The following is a 26,880-nucleotide window of genomic DNA, read 5'->3' as shown; positions in this document are numbered from 1 at the left end:
TGTGTGTCCGTCCCACAGTTTTCCGTAATTGCTTTTTGCTCTGACTGTGCAGGATCCTGGCTTGTGTGTGTGAGGTTTGCGCAACCATTTTTATCTAGTTTCTCCCTTTTTCAGTGGCTTCTGAATCAACTTCCCTCCCTTGAATCAATTGAGGTAATGTGGCGTGGTGTTGCTTAGCAATGCCGGCGAGCTGATACTGGCTGGGTGATGTGTGTGCTGTAACCACGCTGAGTAAAAGAGACTACCTGTCCTCTGTGGTCCATGCAGAGAAATCATCTTGCATTTCCTAACGTTTTCAGCGTTCTTGCCTTTATGTGTTTGGGGTTTTTCCTTTAACGTTGCTGAGTAACAGTTTTACACGCTTACAGATGTTCCTTCCCCCTTCTTCCTGATATATGCAAGTGTAAAAAACTTGCATGTAGAATCAAAATGTGATTGAGATGTCGATCTTTAAAGAGCTGGGTATCTAATTAACTGTTTTGAGATAGGTATGTTTTCTGTCTTCCTCCTCCACATACCAAGCAAAGCTGTTGTGAAGGCAGAGCTGAGCTTTGTAGGATGTTTCAGTCCTCCAAAGCAGCACAGACTGGCAGCCAATCTAGTGTGCATGGCAGAGGATTAAAAACCAGGATGAATTTGATACCTTCAACCATGTAAGAGTATAGAATGAGTTGTTTCAGCAGCAGATGTAAAGGTGTTAATGGAAGTTATTAGATCTGAAATATTTCTTTAAAATTGTTGATGCTTACATTAAAATATCTAAATTTTCAGCTGTGGATAGATTTTAGTCTCATTTAAATGGCAAAAGAACTAAAGTATTTTTTTCCCACTTTCTTTTTTTGTTGTTTTTTCCAAAGCAAAGGGTGTATACATTAAAAAAAAAAAACAACTTCTAGTTTCCTTCTCTCCCTTATCTTCTTTTTAATAAGAAGCACTAGAAAAATTACATATAGGTGAATCAGGTATCTTTGAGCCACAGTTTTACCAGGTGGTTGCTCTCATTCTTCACACAACATCAAATAGCGTGGGATAGCTCCATATGTAAGTAGGATACATGTGAAGGTGGTATTTTCCCCTTTTAAACCAAACAGAATACAAACCCAAGTTCTTTCTTACAATCCTGGGGGGAGTCTTAGGGAGTGTTCCCTGTCACCCCTGAATGAGTTGTGGACCCTGACATCTTTTCTATATAATGTATAAAAACTTCATCAGACTTTTTTTTGTGTTTGTGTGTGCATTTCATGCAATAATGTTTGTGCTTCAGTAAGCGCAAGCCCACTATTCTTTTTCAGAAACTCTCCCTTGGCATAGGAAGGCTTGCAAACTCCTTGGAAACTTTGGGTACAGTTAGCCAAAGCAATTGGGTAAGCGATCACAGCCTTCAGGTGCCTGGTACCCACTGTCTCAGTGCTACCAGGTCATCTGTTCCTTTGAGCCCGGACCCCAGCACAGGACCATCTTAGACAGCAACCTGGCAAACAGCTCTGCCTCCGGCACAGGGGAAAGGTAAAGTTGAGCTTGGGGCCATGGACCTCTGCAGCTGGATCATGGGGGCCCAGCCTGAAGAATGAATCTGGGTGCTGAGGGTGCAACTGTTGATGTCAAAATATACCCAGAAGCAGGCAGTGGTGGTGGTGGAGAGATGCTGTCTAGAGGCTGGCCCCTCTTCAGGGCTGTTTATTAGAGCTGTAAAGGATTTCTTACTAGGTATCAGTTTGTTGAGCGGTTGGTCTCTCTGATCAGTTACTCCTACCTGTCTTAACAGTAGTTTTCATAACTGACAAATGCATTTCCAGTAGCCTGCTAGTTGATTAATTTCTGGTTTAGACCATTTAATCTGTAGTACGCACTCATTTATCCTTGTCTATAAGGAAACAAAACATAGAGCTGGATGGGGATTTATAGCAGGTTCATTGCCATGGTTTCAGACAGCCTTACATAGCCTAAAAATAGATACAGGGAAGAATATTCTCTTCCCTTCTCTCCCTCTCCCAGCTCTCTAACTAATTGGAATTTCCTTTTTTGTTTGTATGTTTTTGTTGTTATGGATTTACTGACCGACAGGTCAAGCAAATTTTTTTGATGTTTTGTTTGAAAGAGGAAAGTTCATCATAGTATCTAATATGTTGAGGAGTGACTTCCCTGGTTGTGTGCCAAGGCTATTACCTCCTGCTCCTGTCTCTTACACTTGAGTAGTGCTGCTCTGGTAGACTGTAGCTTATTACAAGCCAGTGCAATAGTCCAAACTGTGTAAGGGACCATCCTGGGGATACCTTTGAAAATTATAACCTTGACGTTGCCCTGTGCTCAGCAGGGGAAATGTACAGAGTACATAATGATGTGCCTTTAGCAGCCTGTGCTGCTGCCTGAACAGGCTTCTCGTCCAGAGTCAGGCTGGCCGCTTTAATGACTGGATAACTCTGTCCTGCAACCCCACAACTAGGATGTTGCAAACAGGTTGAGGATCATGGCTGTAACTGTCACAGGATAAGTTTTAAACTACTGCTTTGTGTACAGTGGCACTTGGGCTGCAGCAGCAAGGAGCTAGGGGAGGCAAACCGGGTGACCACTGCTTCCCCTTCTCGGTACCCTCACTGAGACAGCACGACAGCTACACAGCCTTGGCTGGCTTGCTTAAAGCTTGCTTTGGGCATGGCTTCACTACCCTCTGATTGCAGTGTTGTTTGTCTATGTATGTCAGAAAAATGGAGGTGAAATGCTGATTGGCAGTTAATATGGTCTCTTCTGATGTGTACCGGCTAAACTGTGTTTAGCTTTGGGTTGGGTAGTTGAATTTCCCCCCCCGCCCACTTCAACAGAGGTGTTGACTGTTTCTGTTAGCAGGAGTCCCGGATGCTTTTAGATCTCTCTCCCCAGACAGGAAGGGCATGGATTGGAATCACACCGATGCCTTGGATTTCCTGCATTGCTTCCTGTTGAATTGATGGGCCAAAAGCTAAGAGGGGAGACACTGTGTTACAGGGCCTGTATTCAGTGTGCAACTCCTGAGGTTCGCAGCATGCCTATTTATGTTGGAAAGTAAGTAAATAGTCCCACGGCAGACTTATCAGCTCGTATCTTTTAGTGACAGGTTTTGGAGCAAAGGGAAAGCGTTCTGGGTTGAATTGCAAAGGGGGAGAAAATCGCGTGTGGTCTCTTAGCAGATTGTATGGCAAACAAGGTGTTGGTTCTGCCAATCCATTTTTCATGACCAAGGCTGTGAGTGCCCAAGGAAAGCTGCAGTATGTTTATTGATTTTGTATGTGTTGCTACTGGTACCAGGCCTTTTCTTTCTTCCTGCTCCTGCTTTGGTGGTCAGGGTGCCCTAACCTTTCTCTGTGGAGACTAAATGGAGAAGGGCTGATGTGCAAATATGTTAGTGAATGGCTGCAGAGTATTGCTATTTCCTTCACTTTTTTTGCTTATTTACTGGTTGTAAATACTTTCAAATTTTCCCATGTTTCTGAACTCATGAGAGTTGTGGCTTCTTTTTCCATATACCATATTGGACAAAATTTGTATAGTTAGGAAGAAGGTGGTACAGGGTGGATAGTGATTCTTCTCTTCTTGTCTGGTTGGACAGTGTAAATGTGTTTAGGACAACTTAAGGGAGGGACTGCTATTTAGAAGAGATTAACCCTTATCCAAGAGTGTGTGTGTATGTAGTGGTAGAAGGGTCCGATACAGCCTGACAGTTGAATTTTTGGTGTTTTGCTATGAAATCTTTTCTGTTGCTTGTGTGCTGCATTGCACTCGGTAGCTGCAACATGTGCCTACGCTTTCCTGTTCCTCTGTGTGATATTCTGCAGTATTTATGTGCCAGACTTTGGCAGCTGGAGAGCAGGAGAAAAGCAGCCCCCAAGTACAGATGAGGGAAACATGCCTTCTCAGCCTTCCATAGAGGCAGGGACCTGCCTTGGCCTGTTCATCACCAGCACAGGGCAGAGTATTTGGGGCAGGTGGACGGGAGGGTCGGGGTGGCTGTTCTGTTGTTGTTCTGAAGAACCACTCTGTTCCTCTTGGAGCGGAGGTGAGCGTGCCGTCCTTTTACAGGATGCACACTGGGATTTCCACAACATACAGGGCTCCCTGGCTATAAGGAGTAGCCATGCAGTATTTTCACATTCAGTGATGTTCAATTTCCCAACCCAAACCGAAGCTGAAGGAGTTCCTAGAGGCCCCCGGGGATGAGAGGGTGACTACCATCTGTGTTTGGTCGTGTGCTCCCAAAGGAGAAGCGCAGACTGCTTCGTGCCGGCCAGCCCACGTTGCAGAGCCAGGCCGTGTTAGTGACCCTTCGAAAAATATAATCCTGTCTGATCCTAGAGGGGAAAATTTTCCATACCTGCCTTACATATTTTTTAAGTGGACCTCCCTTCTGCTGTAATGATTTAAACACCTGGAAATATTCTATGCATGAGTTTACGTAAAATAAATCAACCTGCATAATATTACATCAACGCACAGTAGATGATCATCTCTTCCCCTCCCGTCTATCCAACACTTGTGTTTCAAATGCTGTCATTTTACATCCATTTTTGTTCCCTCTAACCTTTCCAGCCACAAGAGTATCATGAAGTTATAGTAAGTACTTTTTGAGAGAGTAAATCATTCTGCTATACAGAAAGCGCTGAAAGATAGTTGTTAATTCTGTCTTAACAGCAGAGTACGAGTAGTTAATAAGCCTTAAGGATACAACAGGAAGGAAAAAACAAATCCTGAGTGCCTTCCCCGTCACTGGCTGTGTTCCCTTGTGTGGTGAAAGAGGCAGAGTGGTGTTTGGCAGGGCCAAGGAGGGAAATCAGTGAATGTTGGGGTGTGCAAGAATAGGAAGGGGTAAATTTGCGGTTTCATCATATGCTTTAAGGCAAACAATTCCTAATTCTTGACTCTTCCTGTAAGGTGTGCAATTTTCCCTTATTTAAAGAAAAAATTAAAATCCGTTCTGTTTGAAAATGAAAGCTGCAAACTTACAGCTGTAAGTTTTACACCCTCACTGAGGATTCTGGCACTGGGGTGAGAGATGTGAGTGGCAGCGGCAGCAGACCGTTGTGCTTCTCTGTGTGGCTCTCCGCCCTGAGAGGGGGAGGCCCCTGAGTTGTTGTCCACGTGCAGGACAGGACCATTGACTTGAGGTCCCAGCTCTGGAAGGAAATGGTCTTAGTCCTCTGTCAAAGAGCATTTTTTTCCTCTCTCTCATTTGTCTTGCCCTTCCTGACAATCCTTTTGCACTTTTTGGGGCCTGTCTCCAGTTCTTGGCTTCTTATTCTCTTATCTTTCACCGGCGGTTTCTCCTCCCTTCCAGACTGTTTGTCAGAGACCGGACCCCTTGTCTGTCCCAGCCCCCCTCCCCCATCCTTGTCCAGTTTTTCTCTCACATGCTGTTGCCTTTTTCCCTTTTCCTGCCTTGTTTTGTGCACTGCCTTGGGATCCCTGGCTCCCTTCCGTGCCCATTTCGCACTCTCCCTCCTGTTTCGGGGCCCTTGTCCCAGTCTGCTCCTTCAGCTCCTTCAGGTCTGGCGCTCATCCCCACTGTGCTGCAGATGCACGCCTTCTGCTTCCTCGCTGCCCAGGTGCTGGCAGCCCCACCACAGCCAGCGCAGGAAAGATGGGCTCCCTCCTCTCCTCTCCAGGGCCTGGACCTGCTCCAGTTTGGGCAGCCATGGAAATGAAAGGCATCTGGGGCTCCTCTGTTCCCAGGCTGGTGCGTGCTCACCCGCTTTGTGGGGAGACATTTGGTTGCCATTGGGAAAGCGTGCGAAGTTTGAGCATGCTCAGCAAGGAAAAACTCCTGGGAGTTATTAGTTATTTACTCTTTAGAGGTCTTTGCCTGCCATGGCTATCCTGTATACTACTATCAGACATGGGTATAAAAGCTGCTTTCTGAGTTTAGCATAATCTAAAGTTACTTGAGACTCAGGAGCCAAGAAAGGAATATGAGGAGTATAGGATGTTCTCCACGGGAAGAGCAATCTAATACCCAGTCTCCCTGTTTGCCTGGCACACAGTGCGCTCTGCTGTGCTGCTTTATTGGGAGCCTTGTGTTTAGTGAGAGGACCTGTCAAAATCTTTCAGGCAGCATTCACTTTGAATTATTTGAAATGTATTATTTACCATGTCCCTCTTTCTGCTTGATCTTTCACTGACAACTTCCACCTCTTGATGCCTTAATTTTACAAAAGGATCTGAGTCTTATGCCTCTCTGTCCTGCTCAGATTGTAAAAGCTGTTTCAGAGTGTTACTTCCAGTGATATTTTGAGGAGGTCGGTGCAGACCGGTGGGCTGCTTTGGCAGTATTTCTGCTTTCTCTCCCTGCAAACGCTGCAGGGAAGAGAACAGAACAAGAGAACTGATGCTTTCCACTGTCCCCTTCAATAGTGAAAAGTACAGATTCCACAGATAATGCTTTTTCACACTTCTAAGCAGGTGAGTAATTAGTTTTGAAATGTAACAGAAGCCACAGGGATGTAATCTGCACTGAAACAGGTTTGTTGGTGAAGGGATGATGGGGTGGTTGAATAGGCAGGCCCTTCTCTAGGTACAACTTCTAAAGCTTGCCGTAATAGTGCTGTGCTTTGGAGTAATTTATGCGAGTTTTCATTGTGAAGTAAGTTACGGTGGGAAAAGCGGTTTATTTTGCAGACACGACAGCAGCTAACAGACCTTTTTTGGTCTAAATCTGTCTGCTACGAAAACCAACCCTCGTCTGTCTTCATGCAGCATACACAACACTTATGTTTTAATCAGACATAAAATGAGGACTTACCTGTGGCAGCAGTATATCTGTATCTCTGTCTCACAGTATCTCTGATAGCTGTTCACAGAATAAATGCAGTGTTATCAATTATCTAAAGACAGAGAAGTACTGTATCTTGAAAGATCGGGAGAGCTGTCGTCAGACAAACAGGGGCAGACAGTGTCTAGACTGTGCCGTTCAGCACAGGTAGAGTTTCTCCAGGGATCTTTTAGTGGTTCAAGTATTCACACAAAGAGAAATGAGGTAGAAACCTAAGCAAGTTTGAAAGTTTTGCTATAATTTTAAAAATAATTTTCGACGGAAGAATAAAGACATAATTTTAAAACACTACAGGATATTTGAATCTGGATATTATACAATCACGCCTCATGACCCATTATATCTCTACCAGGATGCCAAGGAATCTATTAAGTTGTTTTCTAAACAGCAGTCCATAAAGCATTTTTTTTTTCTTGATGGTACGTGCATTTCTTACTGGAAACTGTGTCATTACCAAGTGTGGTATTTCCTTGGTCAAGCATAATAAAGGCTTCTGGTGAAAGACTTAATTTAAAAAAAAAAAAAATCATTGCATATTCAATTATATCGAGCAGTTTTACAAACTAATAAAAAGTCTCTTTTGGGAACAGATGTTTATATGTTTTAAGCCTGCAGGAATTCTTTCTGTTTTTATAGTGGGTTGTATACTGAGCATACAACTGTGACCATAAATATTTTTTTCCTGGTGGAAGACCTATGTAATAATTTTGTGGGAGTCTGATCACAAGCTTTGGGCAAAAAGGAAACTAGTCAAGGCCATTATGGCTTCAGTTTAACATGTTTGGATAGGTGTCTTCCCCAGGTGCATAATGCTGAACACTGATGTTGTCCTCTGTGGTTTTGAGCCACTGGGCCATAAGGGTACCCCCTTCATGCAGCACAGCATGCGTGGTGGCAAGCTCACGAGCTTCTGCTCCGTACTTGTGCAGCACACCATCAACGCAACAAATTATAACTGATCTCTCTCAACAGGAGAGAGAACAGGGTCTTGGCACGCTGACCGCTGCATTTTGGTCTTCTGCTAGGGGTCCACGTGCTCAAGGAAGGGAGAAGCTCCTCTGAAGGGCCACCAAACACCCGAATTAGGCTCTGGTGCTTAACAGCTCTCCGGAGGAGCCAGCTTGCATTTAGACAGCATGAATACCTCTACTATATACTCATACTTGGTTCAGAGAAATACCATTTCCCCCGAGCTGTTTTATTTCTCAACACCAGGACTGTATCAGATTTTCCCCCAACTGCTGAACAGTAGTATTAATGTAGTGTGTTATTTATTCTTTTGATGTGTTTTTATTTCATGGAAAATGTCTACGTTATGCTGGAGACTGGGTATGAGTTGCTGGATGCCTTTCAGAATTCTGTTAAATCTGGAAGTAAATCAGATTACTTTCTTCTACTATAAGCACATTCGGCTTGGCTTTCACATGAGGTGTTGTATGGGTGAATGAGCCCAGAGCACTCCAGCTGGTGCAACAGCTTTATTTATGCAGAGTGATGGCATGAAAGGGTTTTAGAAAATGCTTTTAATGGCTTCAGGAGTGATTTGTACTACTATTGAACCACCAAACTGCTTTAAGTTCTTACCCACTTTGCTTGTGTTTTCCGGTGACAAACTGTGGGCTCAGGTGATGACCCAGTTGATTAAGAAACTGTGCTGGCTGGAAACACAAGAGGCAGGGGTTTTCTTAAACTCTCTTTATATGTTCCTAACGTTTACCATGTGGCAATAAAGCTTCCACAGTCTTTCTGTCCATAATGTGAAATAGCTTTTTGCCCACGTGATGATGCTTTCATATCTCAACTTTAAAATGCTTTAGGTCTTCATAAAATGGTAACGTGTACTTTGTCACTTCTACAACACATTTTATCATCAGTAAAGGACTAGCTGGGTGACTTCAACATGTATCTCATGCACTCTTTACTCCTAATTTTTTTTTCCCCATGGATTTTTTTTTTTTTAAATTGCATTTTGTCACTTGTGCAAGCATGTTGAGTTTTACTTTTTCATAGGTTTTAGTGACAGAATTGGCACAAACAGGTTATGCAAAATGGAAGGGGTGTCAATGAAATTGAATATAAGTATATGATACCAGTAGCTTGCAACTTCTTCCTAAGCACCATTTCTTACAGAGGCAGTTTTGACAACAGGTTGAAAAACATCTCAGAAAGCAGGTTGTGAGTTTCACAGTAAAGAAGAAATATCTTCCCCCCACCCCGAGATAAAGCAGAAATTTTGTAGAAAAGATGTGGTCTGTTCCATCGGGGACGTAAAGTGGCAGGAAAGTATTTTCAAAGAAAAACACTGTGTTGAATTTCATGTACAAGTAAGTTATAAACACATACGTGGTAGTTAAATGGTGATACAATAAATGCAAAGCAAGTGGGCAATATTTAATTCAAATTTTAATATGTCCATTAACAAACAAAGCATCTGTGTAGAAATCTTTCCCTCTGGGCTAGTAACGGATTCATGGCTCCAGGAGCTCCCCATTTTGCTCAGTGCCTTTGGATTTGAAGGAAAAGCACAGTTGTTGGGGGACAGTCACTAACTGAGCAATTGGAGATAATCATCCCCTTGGCTTAGCAGATGAGACACTAATTTTCCTTCCAGGAATAGCCAGAATTACCTGTTTGTACAGTGCCTTCAAGTTGGCTGATTTAAAACCTGAAGAAAAAACTTTAAATTTGGCTGTGTTGGTTTGACTAGGATATTGGCATTCCTGATTCAAGTAAATAGCGTTGACAATGGTACCAGGGTACCGTGGAGGGGTAGTGAAGAATAAATAGTGAAGCCAAGTCCCTAGAGGTTGCAAAATGGTCACAGCCAGTCCCAAGAGTAACTTGTATGAAGAGGTTTCCGAGGGGTTCCTTTGAGAGGTGAGCATATGAAGGCTTCACTCACTTAATTGCTCACTTACATATATACGATGGCTTTGCTTGCTTGTGTGAGATGCAGGGAGTAAAAAGAAATGTTCCTTGTCTGCAATAAGTTTCTAATGCAGGGTTGTCCGAAAAACATAGCACACAGCAAATCAATATGTTTACTGTCTTGTTTAATATCATTGACAGTCATCAAAAGTAATTTTAATTTTGTGGGTTTAAAAAAAATATTTGTAGACTAGACTGGCTTGATTCACAGAACAATCTGTATTTACACTTAAGGGATGAGGTTTTTCACAGAGGCAATTGCAAAAGCATACAGAAATCTATTAATGCACTTGTTGATAGATCTACTGACAGGTGTGTGGTTGAGGAAAAAAGATAGCATGCATCAGATTTGTGTGGGATGGGACTGCTCTTTGCTGACATCTGGCAGAAGACGTGGAATCTGGGACAGCTGCTAGCGCCACAGAATTGCAAACAGCTTTAGGACCTGAATGCAATGAAGATAAATGAGCTCCAGTTGGAAGCTGAATGGCCCTAAAGGTAGAAGCAGTAATGAATGCGGGCACTGTGAATGCTGTACAGATAGGCTTGCAAGAGGTGTGGGGTTTTTTTGTCCTATACGTACATAAATGTTCATTTATTCTGGATTTCAGGCTACATTATTGGCATACTGAATAGTCTGAGTTTGTAAAGCTTTGTGTTACTTACTGCTTAGGTCCCTAAATTTGACATTGGTTTCATGTTCTAGCTAGTCTGGTGTTAACAACTAAGTGTACAGTATTGCTCTACAAATCTGAGTACTTAGTCTGTCCATCTACGTTACCATACCATAAAAACTGGGTCAAGGGATAAGGCAGCGTGATTTAGAGGTTTTCAGAGTCTGACCAAGATCGGCAACTTTGTGGGCTATCTTTATTTTCATGACAGGTGATGAATTTTATTCTATTATGGATATTCTGCCTTAATTGAGGGCATTTCTTATTGCTGCAAATTTTAGGAAGTCTGCAGAATGCTAAAGTATCCCATTCCAAGACTTGCAAAAAAGTAGACAGCCACGGCAGTGTTTTCCTGAGCAGGTGGGTTTTAAGAGGTTAATTTTATGTGTCTTTAGGGACAGGAAAAAGAAAAAATAAATCTGTTTATCAGTTAAGGAGCTCCCCCTCCATCCTCTTACCCACTGACTCTACAGGAGACTAGACATGAGCCTCTAATGCAGATCAACTTGATGATACCTTACCTGGAGCCTCCCTACTTCTGACTTCATGAAGCAACTATCATTTACAACATTTCCCTTTTTTTTTAATCCCAGAAGATGGCCCAATGGTACAGAAGGATTGGCTTTTTGTACTACTTACTTCTCTGTCTGAATATTGTGGATGTGAGCAGAAAGGGCAGACAGGAATTCTGAACAGGAATCCAGAAACCACCTTCTCTTGCAATGTTTCCATTAGAGGCTGAGCAAGCAAGCTTAGTCTGCTGGGTGCAAGCAGAGAAGCAGACACACAGAACCTGTATCTGTACTACTGCCCTTCCAGCTTGAGCTATTTTTCTATTAAGAGCTTTAGTTGTCACATTTCTTTGCTTCCACAAAAATGCTGGTCCGTTAGCCTAATGAAAAAATTCTGGATTTATGTCAGATTTCTAATGTATGTTTTTCTTTGTAAGGACCTTTGTGTAATTTCAAGGGTGTATGAGGTTCTGTGCGGAATAATGCGAAGCACGAACGTTGTGCTAGTGAGACAGCTGTTTGTGGGTTTTGGTAGTTCCTTAAGAAAATCAGACTTTAAAGAGAAGATTTTCCAAGAAATCTTTGATACTGTCCCATGAGAAACTGCCAAAGACTCATAAGATGATGGTGACTTTAAAGCTTTCAAAAAAATCCTCCCTTCTCTGCTGTGGACCTCTCCTTCCTACAGAACGTATTTGTTTTGTATTTCTGAAAAGGATAAATCTGTCATCTCTAGGTATTCCTACACAGCTGTCCCATGTGGTACGTGGTGACTCCCACTCAAGAAACAAATTTTGGTTATTGTTGTTTGCCTGGAATGGGGCTGATCCAGTTATTTCATTTAGCGTGACTTGAAAATTTGCCGTTTATTGCTGCGATAGCTAGCTGTGTGCATCATGTCTGCTACCTCGCAGGTCGACTTTCTTCGCTGCTGCGTCTGGCGCGCAAGAGGTCTCTGCTGAGCAAGTGCCGGGGATGGTTTCTTTCCTTTGCATTGATTCATCATAACTGTCAAAATCGTGTTCTTTAGCTGATAAATTATATTAGTGTTATTTAGATGAATAACTTAAATTTTTGTAATCACCGCATGTGCTTTGTACAAGTCTGCCATGGACTTGCAGAAATTAACTGGGATAACGTTTCACAAAATATAAAAACCTAAGCTGTATTGTCCCTCTGTCTGCTCCCCATCATTTCAGACTTAATTCGGTTTCAGTCTCCCTGGTCCTCTTGCCTTGTTATATTATTTTATTGTTATTTTTTTAGTCTGCGTTCAAGAAACTTGCTCTCTTATTTCGTGTTTATGTTAATTCTGGTATATTAATGAAAATGCAGCTTCATTGGCAATTTATGCTGCGGGTATAGAATTTTCCCGTACTGGAGATGTATGGCCCTGCCAAAAGCACGTAACAGACCTGTACACTTATACCTACTTTGCTGTTACCCAAGGGGAGGTAAAAGGAAATATGAAGGATCGACGCATCATATGAGATAGTGGGCTTGGTTGATAAAGTGGCCTCTGCAGCGGGGCGGCTGAGGTGCAGACACGTCCTGCTCCCTCTGCTCTGGAGCATTAATGTCTGTGGACTGGACCTTGGAGAGAGGTGGCGTCTTTACCCGCACGGTTAGATTTGCTACAGGTGCTCTCTCTGAGCCCTCCACGTGTGACCTGTGCATGTTATCCTGTCTATAACTTATTTATTATGATTCCTTAAACTCACTCCAATTTGTTGGTTTATGTTTTTCTGCAAATATGAAGGTGCTTAGAACTGAAGATGAGTACTTGACAGGAGCGTTAGCAGTATTCACTGTAGTCCTCTCCACAGCTGAGGCTTTCCAAAAGTTTTACAAGAAGTTGAGAGTTAAAAGCACATGTGACCAGTTTGCCTGGATTGCCCCTCTTTCTCCTTGCTGCTTCACATTCATTATCCGTTGGAAAATCTGGATTTAATTTGTTCCTTTCTAGTCCTCTGGTGCCTTCCTAGTTCTTACTGATGGTTTATAAGCCATTGAGTCAGTTTGAGTCATCTCATCTGGTATTATATTGATTACTTTAATCTCTTTCAAATGTTTCATTGCCATATGATCTGTGAGACGGTGTTGGGCCAGCATCTGAGAGGCCTCGACTGCAGCTTTAGCTCTGCGGCTGGTCTGCTCAGTGCCTTTACAGGCCAGTCACATCATCCCACTGTGCCTCAGGCTTCCCCACCTTTAAGAGGAGTATAGTGAACAGCGTGCTGCCTTCTGTTTCGTGCTGTTAAAATGTGTTTAAGCAAAACAAAAGACGTGGAAAAAGCCTAGATACCTGGTACCGTTCTCCCCCTGTAACAGGAGTCTTGAGGCTTCAGGAACCTCTTGCATCAAATGTCCGAACCTCATTGCCTGATCTAGAAGAGCAGAGTAGTTAACAGATCAGATTAGCATCTATTCCAACATGAGCCCTGCTCACGTTTCTAACAGTGGATTATTGCTTCTCTTTTCCTCAGTATTTTGTAATTTTTGTAACCCTTTACTCCCACCCACCCCCCAAAAAAAAAAAGTGCTGTTTATACTCCTAGCTCCCTTTAGACTAAGTCAGTTTGATTGTTTGTTCATCCTGCCAAAGAAAAATACGTGGAAACTTTAATTGGCCTGAACCTTTCCAATGCTATAAAATGTGCCTGTTTTGAACACAGAGAACTAAAACGGCTTTATGCTGAACCACATCATGGCCTTTGTCCAGCTACTGCATAAGTATATACAGAACTTAAAATTTTCATCTAAGCGTGTAGTATCTGTGTAAAAGGATTGTTAACATGATTAGGACAAAAACACATTTACTAATCTATCTAATGGCACTTGCAGCTTTTTGTGTCTTCCAGGTGTTTTAGGTAGAGTTAGGTGAGATGGCTTGAGTCAGTCTAGTGGCCTGCCAGCAGCTGGCTGGGCTTAGCTTACCCCAGCCTTAGGTTTGCCAGCCTACTGAGAGCTGATTTGATTTGCTAATCCAGCAAAGAATGAACACATAGTTGTTTTCTTTTGGGTTAGCGAGGTGCATTGGCTCAGCGAAGGGTCTGAGGAGGGTGAGAGCTGGTGCACGGCATCAGGCAGGGAAGGAGCGGGAGGGTCCAAGGCTCCTCTGTGGGCAGCTCAGCTGTCTCGGGTAACTTCTCCCCTTGCACAGGTTGGAATGCAGGTTAGCTCTCTGAAGCAGTCTCTGTCTTTGCAGATGCTACAGCACTACTGAGAAGGGCACTGACACCCAGTGAATCTGCAGCAGAAACGATAGATGCGATTTTGGCCTTGGGTTTCACCAGCTGTCAAAAAGAGCAGGCAGAAACTCTTAGTTTTCAGAGTTCAGATGCGTTCTTTTTATTTGCCACTCTCTTGGCTCCCATACCAGTTGTCTACCTCACCAGTTGTCTACCTCCACTTATATTTTTCTGAGAGCTGTGTGTGTTGGAGTCTGGTGGTTACTGCTTTTTCTTCTCCATTAATACCCTCCCCAATGCATCAACATCATCTTTCTACTAGAGTGTCTTTAAAATTCTCCATCTTCCGTCCAAACTTGATCCTTCTCCTCATCGTGACAGACATTAGGCATCCTAATCCCCCCAAGTTTGCTTAATATTTGCTTAATACTCTTCTGTTGCATTCTGTGACCTTGCTTCTTGGTTTTCTAGATCAAAGTGATTTAGAGAAAGGTATACAGCTTGCCCGATGCGCTGCATTATTTGAGAGGGTAATTGTAATAATTGTTAAGGCCTCTTTTACAAAAAGGCATAATAAAGATACTATGCCAATGTTAGGACAGCACCACAGTGAGTGAGACTAGTGTCATACAGAAAAAAAACTTAAATAATGTCCAATGCAGCATGCTGATGTGTAGATATACATACAGATTAAAAAAAGGAAAGGTCTGCTTTTAATTTTGTAAGTAGCAGATGCATGTGATCAGGGTGGCCAATACTTCTTAGACATTTGCTTCCAAAGGGAAGTGTGCGTGTACAACTGAATGGTTCAATATATATATATAAAAAAACCAAGAGTTTCTATATTGCTAACTGTTAATAATAATAATAAACCTCTCAGCTGTATATATGGAGTGGTTTGGCTTGTACCTTTCCTCCATGATTTTTTTGGCTCCTAAATCTGGGTCTTTTTTCCTTGTTTCACTAAGTTTATTCACCTGTCTGAATGTGTGTGTGTGCCACTAGATCATCTAGTCAGAAGAACATTTATAGAACGTTTCAAGCTCTGTAATATTTCCTTGCGTTGATTATTTAATGGTATCACTTGAACTGACTGGATTGATTCCTATGTTTAGGATTTATTGGTAAGAACAGATTTCTTCTTCATCCACTTTAAATGTCTGTACCTAGCCAAAAACCCATAGTAACACAGCAATTGTAGAGGTCCTTTCTGCCGTGTTGGTGCTGTCTGTGGTATATGGTGACTTCAGAAGAGCTCTTAAAACAGCTTTTGAATTAATAAGGACATGGACCAGTATCTCTGTGTGCAGTGGCACTTCCAGACAGGGTGCATGTGTTACCTTTTTAAATGTCCCTGTGTACTTCACATGCATGAAAACCAGTTTTATTTGTAAGTAGGCCTGGAGTCTTGCTGTATAGAGCTTGGTGTCTTTTCTTCTGGAATTCCTGCCTCCAACTGCAGCTTTCTTGTTGGCGCTTCTTGTCTCATAAAAAGGTTTTAATTTAATTAAATTAAATAGATATTATTCTTTTTGAATTATTCCTTTTACATTTTACATTACAATGCCAATTGAGGAAAAATTTGCCTCTTGGTAGTATTTGGCATGCGATTGGACAGGTTTCACTAGTATCTCCAACCCTGTTGGGTAGGATAGTGCTGGTTCATTGCAAAACGTTGCCTGCAGTTTTTTGTTCTTCACTTGTGCCTGTTGAGCTGATATGTAGAAGTGCACGATCCCTCATTTTTCATTCCCTTCCTTCTCAGATAACACTTCTTTTTTTTTTTTTTTTTCCCCCCTTTCCCTCCCTCCCCCCCTTTTTTTTTTTCTTTTAATCAAAGTGCTTTGAAAATTTTACTCCAAGCCACTTGATGTGTGGAAAATCTGTGGGAACAAATTAGTCAGGACACGGAACAGTGATATGCAGTAAATAGTATATCCTGCCGAAGACAGGACTGTTTTTACTCTGTCCTTACAGAGGGAACTGTTATCCTATTATATGGCACTGTTCTTTATAGTACACTGTAGAACTGGTGATGCATTCACTAATACATAGGCTATCTTGTGCTTCCTATTTTTCCCCTAGGCTTCTCAGTATTTGTAACCTCAGAGTAAAAGCCAGACAATGATTGGCAGTACTCTTCTTGTGCCTCTGTTCAGCTGGAAAGTTACATGTCCATTCTTTCTGTGTGCTACATGTTTTTTTAATGGTCATTGATCAGCATATAAAAGTCATGCAGAATGGAAATGCAATTACTAAGAAAGATAAATAGACAGTAGCAGTGAGTTTCGTCAGAAACCCAGCTAGAGTGTCAAAAGGCAGGGGAGGAAAAAGTGAAATAAAATTCTAGTGTGATGTGTAACATTTGACAAGTAAAACTAACGGTCCTTGAACTAAAAAAGAAGGTTCCAAGTTGTGCCAGTTAATGAAAAATCACACTGAATCACTGTTGTAGCTCTGCTCCCTTTTTAGGATAGAATAATCATTTAGCAAAAATATGCTGTGTAATGTGGTGCGAAAGCTGCACGGAAACAAAATTAGCAAGCCAGTTTCTGAGGTTACTTTCCATGGATACGAAGCAGACATCCACATTCAGTGAGCGGTGCAGGTGAGCTGGTACAGGTGTAGCCTTCCCCTAGCACAGCGAGGAAGGTGCATTTCTTGGTGTTCCCCTCCTGCATACAGGGCTCCATGGGAAATTAGATTTCCCTTGCTTTTCCCAACCAGTTTTTTTTTTCTCTAGCCTCTTCTGGACATAGTCCTTGGCCCATCAGTGGGATCAGGCCAGGCTCCAGGTTCTAGACCAGCTCTGGTCCCCAAAGGAAACAAAATATTTAGGCAACATAATTGAGGTCATCATGTACCCCTTTGGCTTTCCTGCTTCGCAGACCCTTAAGCGAGGTGGCAGCTGAAAAGAGCCGGAGAAGGCTGGAAGGACCAAAGGAAAAAATGCTGATATGCCCAGGAGGGAATGATGGTCAGCAAGTGGTGAGTTGTCCCACCTGCTCTCCTCACCTTCCTCCCTTCTCTGGGAGCCCTGGCTGTGGCTGCTAACAGCCTGATTCATAAATACATAAAAATTAGCATCACTAATTGAAATCTGGGTTCTGTCGTGCTCTGTTTCCACTGTGGTCTTGTTTCCTTTTCCAGGAGAAAAGGAATACTTTCCCAATTGTGCAGTACTGTAGCCAGTCTATCAGCCTTACCCCCAGAAGGTGATTAGCCTGTGTATTTTGAAAAGTATAAAGTTTGCCTCGTTTTCTTGTCTTCATATGATGCATTAAAAAAAAAAAAATCATAATGGTTATTACTTTGTGTTAATGGTCATATGGTTTATCAGCTGTAAGTATATATACCATAATGCTTATGTGCAACAACTCTTATAAATAAGTGATATGGTCGTCTTTGCCCTTATTCTTTTATCAGATATAAGAAACGTGTTTCTCTAAACATGGGTGAAACAGAGCAGAGACCAACAGCAGGATCCCGGTTAGGAGCTCAGGAAAATGCTGGGATCAGTACCTTGGAGCATGGACAGAAACCACCTATGACACCTCCAGGAAAACTCGTCTCCATCAAAATTCAGATGCTGGATGACACGCAAGAAACTTTTGACGTTCCGGTAAGGATGTGGAGGTTGGGGTGGCTAAAGATTATTCAGGCATTTCAAAAAACACCTGTTTTCAAACCAGTTCTCTTTTTATTTCAACTCTGATTCTTTAGCTAATGAATTTATGTTGCAGAGAAAATGGCTGTTGTATCAGCATTAACTAGATGATGGTGTAATAGAATAACATTAAACAGTGAAGTGAACTGTAAATTACAGTTATTATTTTGTTTTTGTTTGAACAGCTTCAGAAGAGATGAAAGTCCTTGGTGTTTGGTTGTTTTTTTTTTTTTCTTCAAATACTACATCAGTGATTTCCTCTACTTGCTGAACAGTTTATCTGTTTCCTTGGTACTGTTTTGCTGTTTATCCAGTAAATCGTAGATCTATACAGATTTGTTTCCTTTTCCCCTGGCAAGTCCTTAGGGTGGTAACTTGAAATCATCAAAGTTTTCACTAATTTATATCACTCTTACTGACACCAAGTGCTCACATCCATTGAGTGCAAGGAAAGAATCACAGCAGTCTCATGTAAAGTTTCTCTATACAGTCAGTGCCCATTGAAATTAATCTAGGTTTGTACTTGCCAAGTAAGGAAACAGAGTTACTACTGCTTTTGTGTGTGATCAGAAGAATTAGTTTGAATTAGTTTTGGTACAACGACCGATTCTGTTTTACACTATAGCTGTTAGTAACCACTAATGATTTTAACACGCCATGCTTAGGTAATTAACATGTAAGGTTACTGAACACTGTTGCTGTTATGAAAGTGTACTGGAATGTATATTTTTCAAAGTGCTCAGGGTTCAGTGAATAGGAAACTGGAAACCTGAGTTCAAATTTCATCCTTTGTTACTTGCATTTTATGTAGCTATGGTAACTTCCATGCCTTCATTGGCTCAGTTTTCCCTTCTGTGAAATGGGGGGTTACCAGCGAGATACATGGATCTTACATGTATAGTGCTCTGTGAAAGTGCTTATCGTCACTGGAAAAATGTTATCCCTATATTAAAGATGAAGGAATTCGGATAAGGAAAATCCTTGTGAAAAAAAAATAACTTTTACCTGTTTATAAGGTTTTGTTTGTTTTGTGTGTGTACACGCACATGCTTTTTGGTCTGCTCTGTGCTGCTGTTTGTGACCTGACTACAACTGCGTGTTTAGTCTCAGATTATCTTGTAGTAGAAAGTAAATTCTCTGGACAGATGTGAACTGAACTGTCACCAAGTGAAATGCTCATGTATGTAGCAACGTGTTGTATTTTTGTGCCCTTCAGAATGCCTATCAAATATCCATAGTAAACAGACTAAAATTAGCAGTCTTTAAGTAATCATCGCTGTTCAAAAGTGTAGTTCTAGTTTAAATTATCAAATGCTAATGAAACTTGTGCTGCTTATCTTATGTGGTACAAATATCCCTGTTATCCCAGAGACGACTTTTTTTTTTTCTGCAGCTGCTATTTCATCGTACTTTGGAAATGACATGCAATTTGTAAGAGTTAATAATCCTATTTAACAAACACTTAGTAGGAACTATTTTGAGATCAGGTCCCTTTCATTAAATTGCTTAGAAGCAAATGTAAGTAATGAGTGAATGCAATGCACCCATATAACTTCAGCTTTGCTTCTGGGAGTTTGAGAAAACAGTATGTTTTTGGTCTTCAGTATTAGAAGATGTCCACATTACTTTTTGTTTTCAAACTTCAGGAAGATCTGGGTTTAAAAAACCTCTCTGTTCAGATCACTTCACTATGATTATTTTCTGAGGCTTTTATTTCTTAGACACGTCTATTCAAGGAGAGTCCAGTTGGTTTTAAAGTCAAATCTTGTGGTGAAATTTGCAGGATGCTTAGACTATAAAGTCTCTTAGAGCAGATTCCTAAAGCCTTTTTTCTTCAAGGTATCCATAGTCAAATGGAGCAATACACATCTTTTTCAGTCTGCTCTAAAAGGTATTAATTTTTTTAGTCCCATCTCACAAAACTGAAAAACTTTTAATACATCTAAATTGAGATGTTTATTCATGTTGGAAAACCCGTGTTGCCATTTACAAGCTTGCTGTTTTTAGCCAGATTGGTACAGTATACACAGAAAAAGAAAGTGACACCATTTCAACAAAATATTTTAGGAGCAGCAGGTGTGGCTGTGGGCAAAGGATGTTAAACATGCGTGCCAAAGCACATCTGTGGACTTGCTTTTCAGTGGAGAATTAAAGGCTTTCTGCATGATTGAAGGTCTGAACTATTCTTTCAAAACTTGAGCTGCCATGGTTATGAAAATAACCTTCCAAATATGATAAAAGTGTAAACTGAGAAGGTTTTATGTTTCCTACAGTTTCAGGAATTTTGCTGGACATTCTTTTCTCCATTAGCAAATGGGCCAAACTTTAGTTTTATTGCTGCTTGTAATGTGTTTTGTAGGACGGCATGAAGTTTAAGTCATGCCAGTTTATTATTTGCTCGTGAACTCTGTGTAAAAATAGAAACAGATGCTGGTGGTGCTACTTCCTGAATTTGGGGGAGGTAGTGAAGTAGTTGGGACTGTCCATCTGTCTCATTCTCCTTCCTTGCTATTCCTACAATTTCTTTTGTTACAGGTTCAGCCTCCCCATTAGCTAAAACCGGAAAAAGATCTTATCTGTGTGCTGTTTTTCTTGGGTTTGTTTTTGGTTTGGTTTGGGGTTTTTTTGGTGGTCTTTGGTTTGTTGGGGTTTTTTTGTTTTAAATTATTTTCCAGGAGACAAGATTCAATACCCTTGCACTTAGGCAATCCCCTTTCTCCCATCGTAAGCAAATGACTTCTTTTTATTAGAGCAAAATCCTTCACATTTCTATGTCTGTTCTGTATATAACAAACAAGGAGAAAAACGTGACCTACTTCCATTCCTGCCCAGTGCTGCTGCTCTTTGGGCTGTTTAAAAATGAAGTAACTCTGGTGTCATTTGTCCTTCTAAAGGAAAGTTGATTTTTACTGACCAGCTTTTGGTGCTAGTGTTATAGTGCTATTTAATTGTACTGTACCAGCTCATTGTATTAGCTTCTCACGAAGAAAAAAGAAGAAAGGAGAAAAAAAAAAAGGTAAGAAAGAGAGATCCACATGGCTTCATATGGGCCTGTAAATGATATTTTTTGCGAGGAAAAAACCTATAAAGTATATGGAGAGAGTTTGTATGGGAGACTTGAAAACAGAAGCCCACAATGAAGGCCTTTTCATCAATCTCTGCAAATGCAGTATTGTAAAAGGAAGGGTACATAAGAAAAATCTTACATTCTGCTTACTGTTAACAGACAACACTTCATTGCAGAATATCCAAACATTCCTATATTCCAAAAAGCCAGTGAAAGCTTGAATGGATAAGCCTAGATCTCTTACACGCATCTAGTGTTCCTTGCCAGCCCAGTTAGCTGGTTGCATGACTCTTTTCAAGCAAATACGGATGCTTGGGGGAGGCGTGGGAAAGGTAGGCACTGCTGCTTTCAAAAAAGTTTATCACGGTATTACTTTCACTTCATATTTACTGCCTTTAACAAAAAAGGAAAGTATAAAATTCATCAATTATCTTTTCAAGCACATTTTTGTCTATTCTGCTATGAAAAGATAAATTATGTAGAATATCCTCCCTCCTTTGAAGTTATTCAGCTTTTTATGACTGAATTTCTGTACCTTTAGTTTGAGTCTGTCAAAGAGCTGGCTTCAGCTGCAGTTATGGGTGATTATTGCCTGAAAATCAGACCACTGGTTGAAAGTTAATGATCATTCAGCGCTTGCAGCTGTTGGTCATGGTGTTAACTTTACGAAGGGGTTGCATGCAAGGGTGGAACAGATTTTTGTCTCTTGCTTTTTGTTTCTAATTTCCAGTTTGGCTGTATTGCCTGAAAAATTAGTTGGGTATGTTAACTGAAGACCGCAGCAGTCCAAAATACACCAGTCTGTTTCAGCTAGTGTTTGGCTGGGTTACTACTACGTGATAAATGAGCAAATACAGTCCCTTTCTGCTAGGTAAAAGGACAACAGCTTTAGCTAAAATGAATAATGTGAAGGAGGAAGAACATTTTTTCACCCTTGTACACATAATGTTAATCATATATAGATAGATCTTGGGCATTTTGAAAGGTTGACACTTCTACCATAAGATTTGCAGAACCCAACGCTGCCAAATAGAAGTTGTGTATTATACAAGAGAGGGTGGAGGTGTACAGTTCTGCTTGATTTTGCTCTGGTTTTATTTCCACCAGTCTCATCTAAGTTAGTTGGAAGAGAATGGGATTGATTCTACAAAACCATAGTAGAACTTACGGATTTTCTTATGTTTGTTTTAATATGGTCTCCACTGTAGGTTCAAACCAGTTTATAAAAGAAATACAGTTTTTAAGGAACAGTAAAAATAGCTGATCTATTAGCTGCATCTTCTACTTCTGGGGAAGAGAACCCTTTAATGTTTACTGCTTATTACTGCCATTTATATTAAATTTACTTTTATAGTTGTTTCAGTGCCAGAAGTAATCTGCTTTAAAACTACTCCTAAGCAGAAAGAGTCAGTGCTGTTCCTTTCTAGGTAATGCTGAAGAATGACTGATTCTCATGTTAGACTACTGGGATGATTCAGCAACTCAGACCAGGTTTAACCCTGACTGACACGATGCCTGTCACTGATCATATCCTACTCTCTGGGTGAATGACGTTGATGTGACTGGAATGATACGACTGATGCTAAATAGAAAGTCAGAGTTGTTTCTTTCCCATTAGCATCAAAGGTGAGATAAAAGTATATCACAGGAGGTAAGGATTCTTCTTCTGGTTAGGATCCGGTCCCTTTAATTAAAACCAAACCAAAGTCCTCTTTATTGTGTCTGGAAGCAAATAGTTGCTGCCTCTTTGTGGCTGTCTTTTGGAAAGACCAAAACATACTTGTCTGTCAGATTACTCAAGTTTATTAAACATCTGTTTTGTGTCTTATGTAAACTTACTTTCCCTCTGAATGCATTCAAGCTTTGTGAAATATGCAGGGTTGGAAAATGTCATCTGCTTTGAGGGATTAACACCTGGTTTCTTAAGCAACAGGAGTCTTAACAGAAAGCTAAACCACCGGTAAACACCGGTTGTAAACATTTCATTTCAATTTGCTTTTCTCTCAGAAGAGAACGGCTTCTTCATCTTTGGGTTATCTGAGAATAAAGACCAAATGGTCTTGGTCTACAACTATTTATCTTCCACTGGAGTTTGGCTGTAGTGCCTTGGCAAGGAATTTCTGTGCCTCAAGTCCCAAATTTTCAGAGAGAAGGACTTCATAATCCTGCTGGGGCTCTGTGTCTTAAGGCTAACATTCTGGGTGAGTTTGTTTTGTTTGGTTGGTTTTGTTTGTTCGTGCAGGCATATAATGGTGGTTCATATTCCCTTTGTGGGGAAAATGACTTCTATTAAGTGTACTCCCCACCAACTTCAGGCCAGTGTAAGCATGCCAGAAGCAGCTTAATATTAGAAAGTCTTGATACTTAACAACAAAGATTACATGTGCTTTGTTATAAATTTGCACAAGCTTCATGTTACTCTATTAAATTCAAAATTTCAGCCACGGTTTTATAAATGTTTAAATTTATTTTCTGTAACATTCATGGGTTACGGTAATTGCTTTGTCCTAGGTATTTACCCCTGTCCTCAATATGCATCTTTTAACCAGTGAATAAAACAATTTTATAAAATAGCATTAGACAGTAAGGCAATGCAGAAACATGAAACAGTGTTTTATGCTTTCTTAGCCAGCTTCAACTTCAATTCAGTATGAATTGCATTTTTTTCCAGCTTAGGAAGTGAACAGCAGGTCAAATGTCAGTTATTCATCAGTCTGAGACTTTCTTTTCTTCTCATGCCTGAAATTATTTGGCCATCACTGTCAGACTATTTCCAATGAATATCAAGCATTTAAATATTCACTAATTGTCACACCAACCCTGCTGGATCTTCTGAAATTGTCACACCAACCCTGCTGGATCTTCTGAAATTACAAGAAGAAAAGCATTTTTTTCTATAATTCTGAAACATATCAGTTGCGTTTTTCTCAGCAGAAGATTATTAGTAGATACCCAGTAAACTGTGATTTTTGTTGACAGATGATTAGAATGTCCTTGTTGAAAGACAGGGAATTTCAGTGACTTGTGTTAATAATTTATATGCTGTTCAGAACGGAAGAGAGAATAATCCACAAGCAAACTTCCGTAACCTGAGGCAGCAGGCTGTTTAAACTGCTGATTTCTTTGTTAATGATATTCTGTAGAATGAACAGAGTAAGTGGGAATACAATTTTAAGTGGCAACAGATCGAGTCCATTTTCAGGCTGGATTGATGTATTTGAAGATAACTGGGAAATGAATGTAATTTTCTTGAATGAATTAGCCTAACTTGTAATCAGGGAAGGCTTCTCAAAGAAAAAGGCTTTTAACCTCTCTCGGTTCAGCTGACTCACCAAGTCATGCACCGATGCTTGAGCTGGCACAAAGCAGAGGACAGAGCTGGCACACGGAGGGGCAGCCGTGGATGAAAAGGCAGTGCGGGAGCGTTTCTGAACACTGCTGCCCTAGCCGAAGGGGTCAGTGAAATCACGCTGTTAATTTCGGTAACTATGTCTGTGCCTGTAAGTTGGTTTGCACAGTTACTGGTGAAGCTGGATTGATGTGCGGGGAGGAGCATGGGCTCCCTCCCCAGCTATGGGGTGTTCCCCTCGGCCACCCTGTTTGGAGGTGGCAGCTGTCCAGGAATCAGTGCGAGGTGTTTGCCATCTTTCTCCTCTTCAAAGTGTGAGTGTATGGGTGAGTGGGTCGTCAGAGGCAGAAGTGGAGGCTGATGTCGCTAGGACTACGTTTTCCTGTTTCAGGGGCAATGGGAGGGATGTTCTGCCTCTGGTCAGAAGAAGGAGGGGAGCTGAGCTGCCTGTTGTGTGCTTCCTTCCTTTGCCCTGAGACTGAGGTTCGTCTCTTCTGGCTTTAAAGATTTTAAAACTAGATGTCAAAGCCTCAGCTAATCACTCTTTCCTTCATAGTTAGAGTGAAAACATGGTACCTTCAACAGGCTGTTCATCATGCCTGTCTCAAACGTGTATTTTAGGATGAGATTAATTGCTCTCTGGAGGTGCTTGTATATCCCTGTAAGGGGAGCATAGGATGATAGCTTAGACTTTATTTATCATCTAGGCACCTAACTTGTTCCACGGAAATTCCTTTGTTTCCTTTTAGTTCCCAACCATGCCAAAGTGATATGTGAGTCTTCCCTGCACCCCACAGCTGTCCGGCAATGCTGTCTAGCTTGGATGTGTTGGGGTAGGTAAATTTATGCCGGCCGGTAGTGCTGCTTTTCTCTGCCCTAGTTGTAACAGGGAACAGTTGTAACAGAAGAAAGTGTGCTGTGGAGGAACAGTGCATTGGTGGTGTGCTGCAGTGGTGCACATGCATGCCATGATTTTCTTAAGCCCATTCTTTGTCAGCACAAGGTGGTCAAGCTTAAGTTACTTTCCTTAAGATCTGTATGAAAAACAGTTGTGTCTGCTTCTGGCCATATGCTCTGGAGGGGTATAATAAATGAGCAGGATGAGCTTCTGGGAGAAAATAGCTGCCTTCCTCCTCCTCCTCCTCTTCCTCCTCCTCCTGAAGTGTAATGAATTAAATAAGTGTGTGTTGTCCATAGCTAAAGAAATGCAGTGTAAGTGTGATGCTTTGTCAAGAGCACAATCTCATGTTAGACTTCAGGCATTTCAAAGTACACCCAGTTTATAGTCCTGCACTGAGCAAAAGATCAGAAAACTTGGGCTCAGATGCAAAGCACTACTGGTGTGTGATTATATCACACAGCGTGATGAATGGCCATTCAGAGCACTGTGAATTTCAGTAACTTAAATTGCAAGTAAAAGCATATTGCCCTGTAACTTGTTCTCTCACCTGTTTGAGAGATGAAGGAAACTTTATTGTGGAATCCCTGTGCAGTTGCTTTCCTCCATTATTTTGAACAGAATGGAAAGCTATCTGTGTAAACAAAGGCTTAAGCAGTACATGATAAAAGAATGGCAACATTTTATAAATTGTCCGTTCATTTCCCTTTCAGTTCATTCTCAGTTGAATATGGTCATGTGTAAACAATTTTTGCCTGGTGATAACACAACCTGTTGAAATGCCTCTCTCCAGGTTTATTTGCCTACTATGGGTTCCTTGCTCTGCATCCAGCCTTGCTTTGCCTTTTAGCTTGGGATGATAATTTTCTCTTTTTGCACTGGGATTCATCTCCGTTTGTTTGTCAGGGGTCATCACCTGTGCTTTTTCTTTCTCTAAACCTTAAGTCTGCCACAAGCCCTCTCTTCCTCCCTGCTTCTGCAGGATGCCTGGTTTGCTCAGCCGGTGGAGCCACAGCCTTAGCAGCTACTGGAGGTGGCGTTCCCACCTGCTCTGCTGCGCTGGCAAGGATGCTTGTCTGACTCCGTGCTAAGGCAGCCTGCGGGGGCAACCCTGCATAAAAAGCTTTGTTTTTCACCAGTTTAGCTACAACCAGGAGCTTGCTGCAAAATCGGATAGATGCTGATGTAGGTGCAACATAGGGGAGGGAAGAGGCATGTGGTTAGCAGTGGTTCAGACTTGGGTAAAGCTGCTGTGGAAATACACAGCTGCAGAGGTGGGAGAGAGAATAAACATTAGGAACTCCTCCAACCCTTAAAATGCTTAAGAATATGACTTTATATCGGTTCATATTTTAGCACTTTCTTGGTTTTCTCATTGGTATCTCTTGTTCCTTCCTTGCTTGGCACTGGAACATGCCACCTTATATTGCTTATCCTCCTTGTCCTCTCTGCCTCTTCACAGCTCTTTTGCAACTGCTGGTTCAATTCCTTGCTATTGGTATTCTCCAAACAAACAGGAGATAGCGGTGCAGAAAGATGTGGCAGTCCTGGGTGTATCTCCTAGGTCTTCAACCAACTTCATCCTGATGATGATTTCCTCCCGCAGCACAATATCAGGCCGTTGTATTACAGGTCACGTGTCGGGCTGTATAGGGGAGCAAGCGTTCATCACTTTTGAAGGCTGTATCTGCACTGCAGAACTGGGGACGCTTTCTGCAATGGCATAGTCAAATTCTCATCCATACCCAAACTCTGCAAGTGGGATGTTCTGTCCATATTTTACGTAAGATAATTTGTG

At 41.4% G+C, this 26,880-nt stretch overlaps 1 protein-coding gene across 4 annotated transcripts in view; it reads left to right on the top strand.

The window, feature by feature from the left end:
* FARP1 (FERM, ARH/RhoGEF and pleckstrin domain protein 1) overlaps positions 1 to 26,880 on the top strand; it is a 215,737-nt gene that overhangs the window by 25,116 nt on the left and 163,741 nt on the right. For all 4 annotated transcript variants that reach the window (XM_076361931.1, XM_076361921.1, XM_076361913.1 and 1 more), the window contains exon 2: positions 17,528 to 17,723. In XM_076361931.1, coding sequence (XP_076218046.1) covers positions 17,553 to 17,723 — 171 coding nt within the window. In that variant the 5' untranslated portion in view covers positions 17,528 to 17,552. The remainder of the gene's footprint in view (positions 1 to 17,527; positions 17,724 to 26,880) is intronic.

The sequence above is a fragment of the Aptenodytes patagonicus genome, chromosome 1 (genome assembly GCF_965638725.1).
Source record: "Aptenodytes patagonicus chromosome 1, bAptPat1.pri.cur, whole genome shotgun sequence".
Lineage (NCBI taxonomy): Eukaryota > Metazoa > Chordata > Aves > Sphenisciformes > Spheniscidae > Aptenodytes > Aptenodytes patagonicus.
Note: the sequence above shows the minus strand (reverse complement) of the source record. Positions and strands in the feature narration are given on the sequence as shown.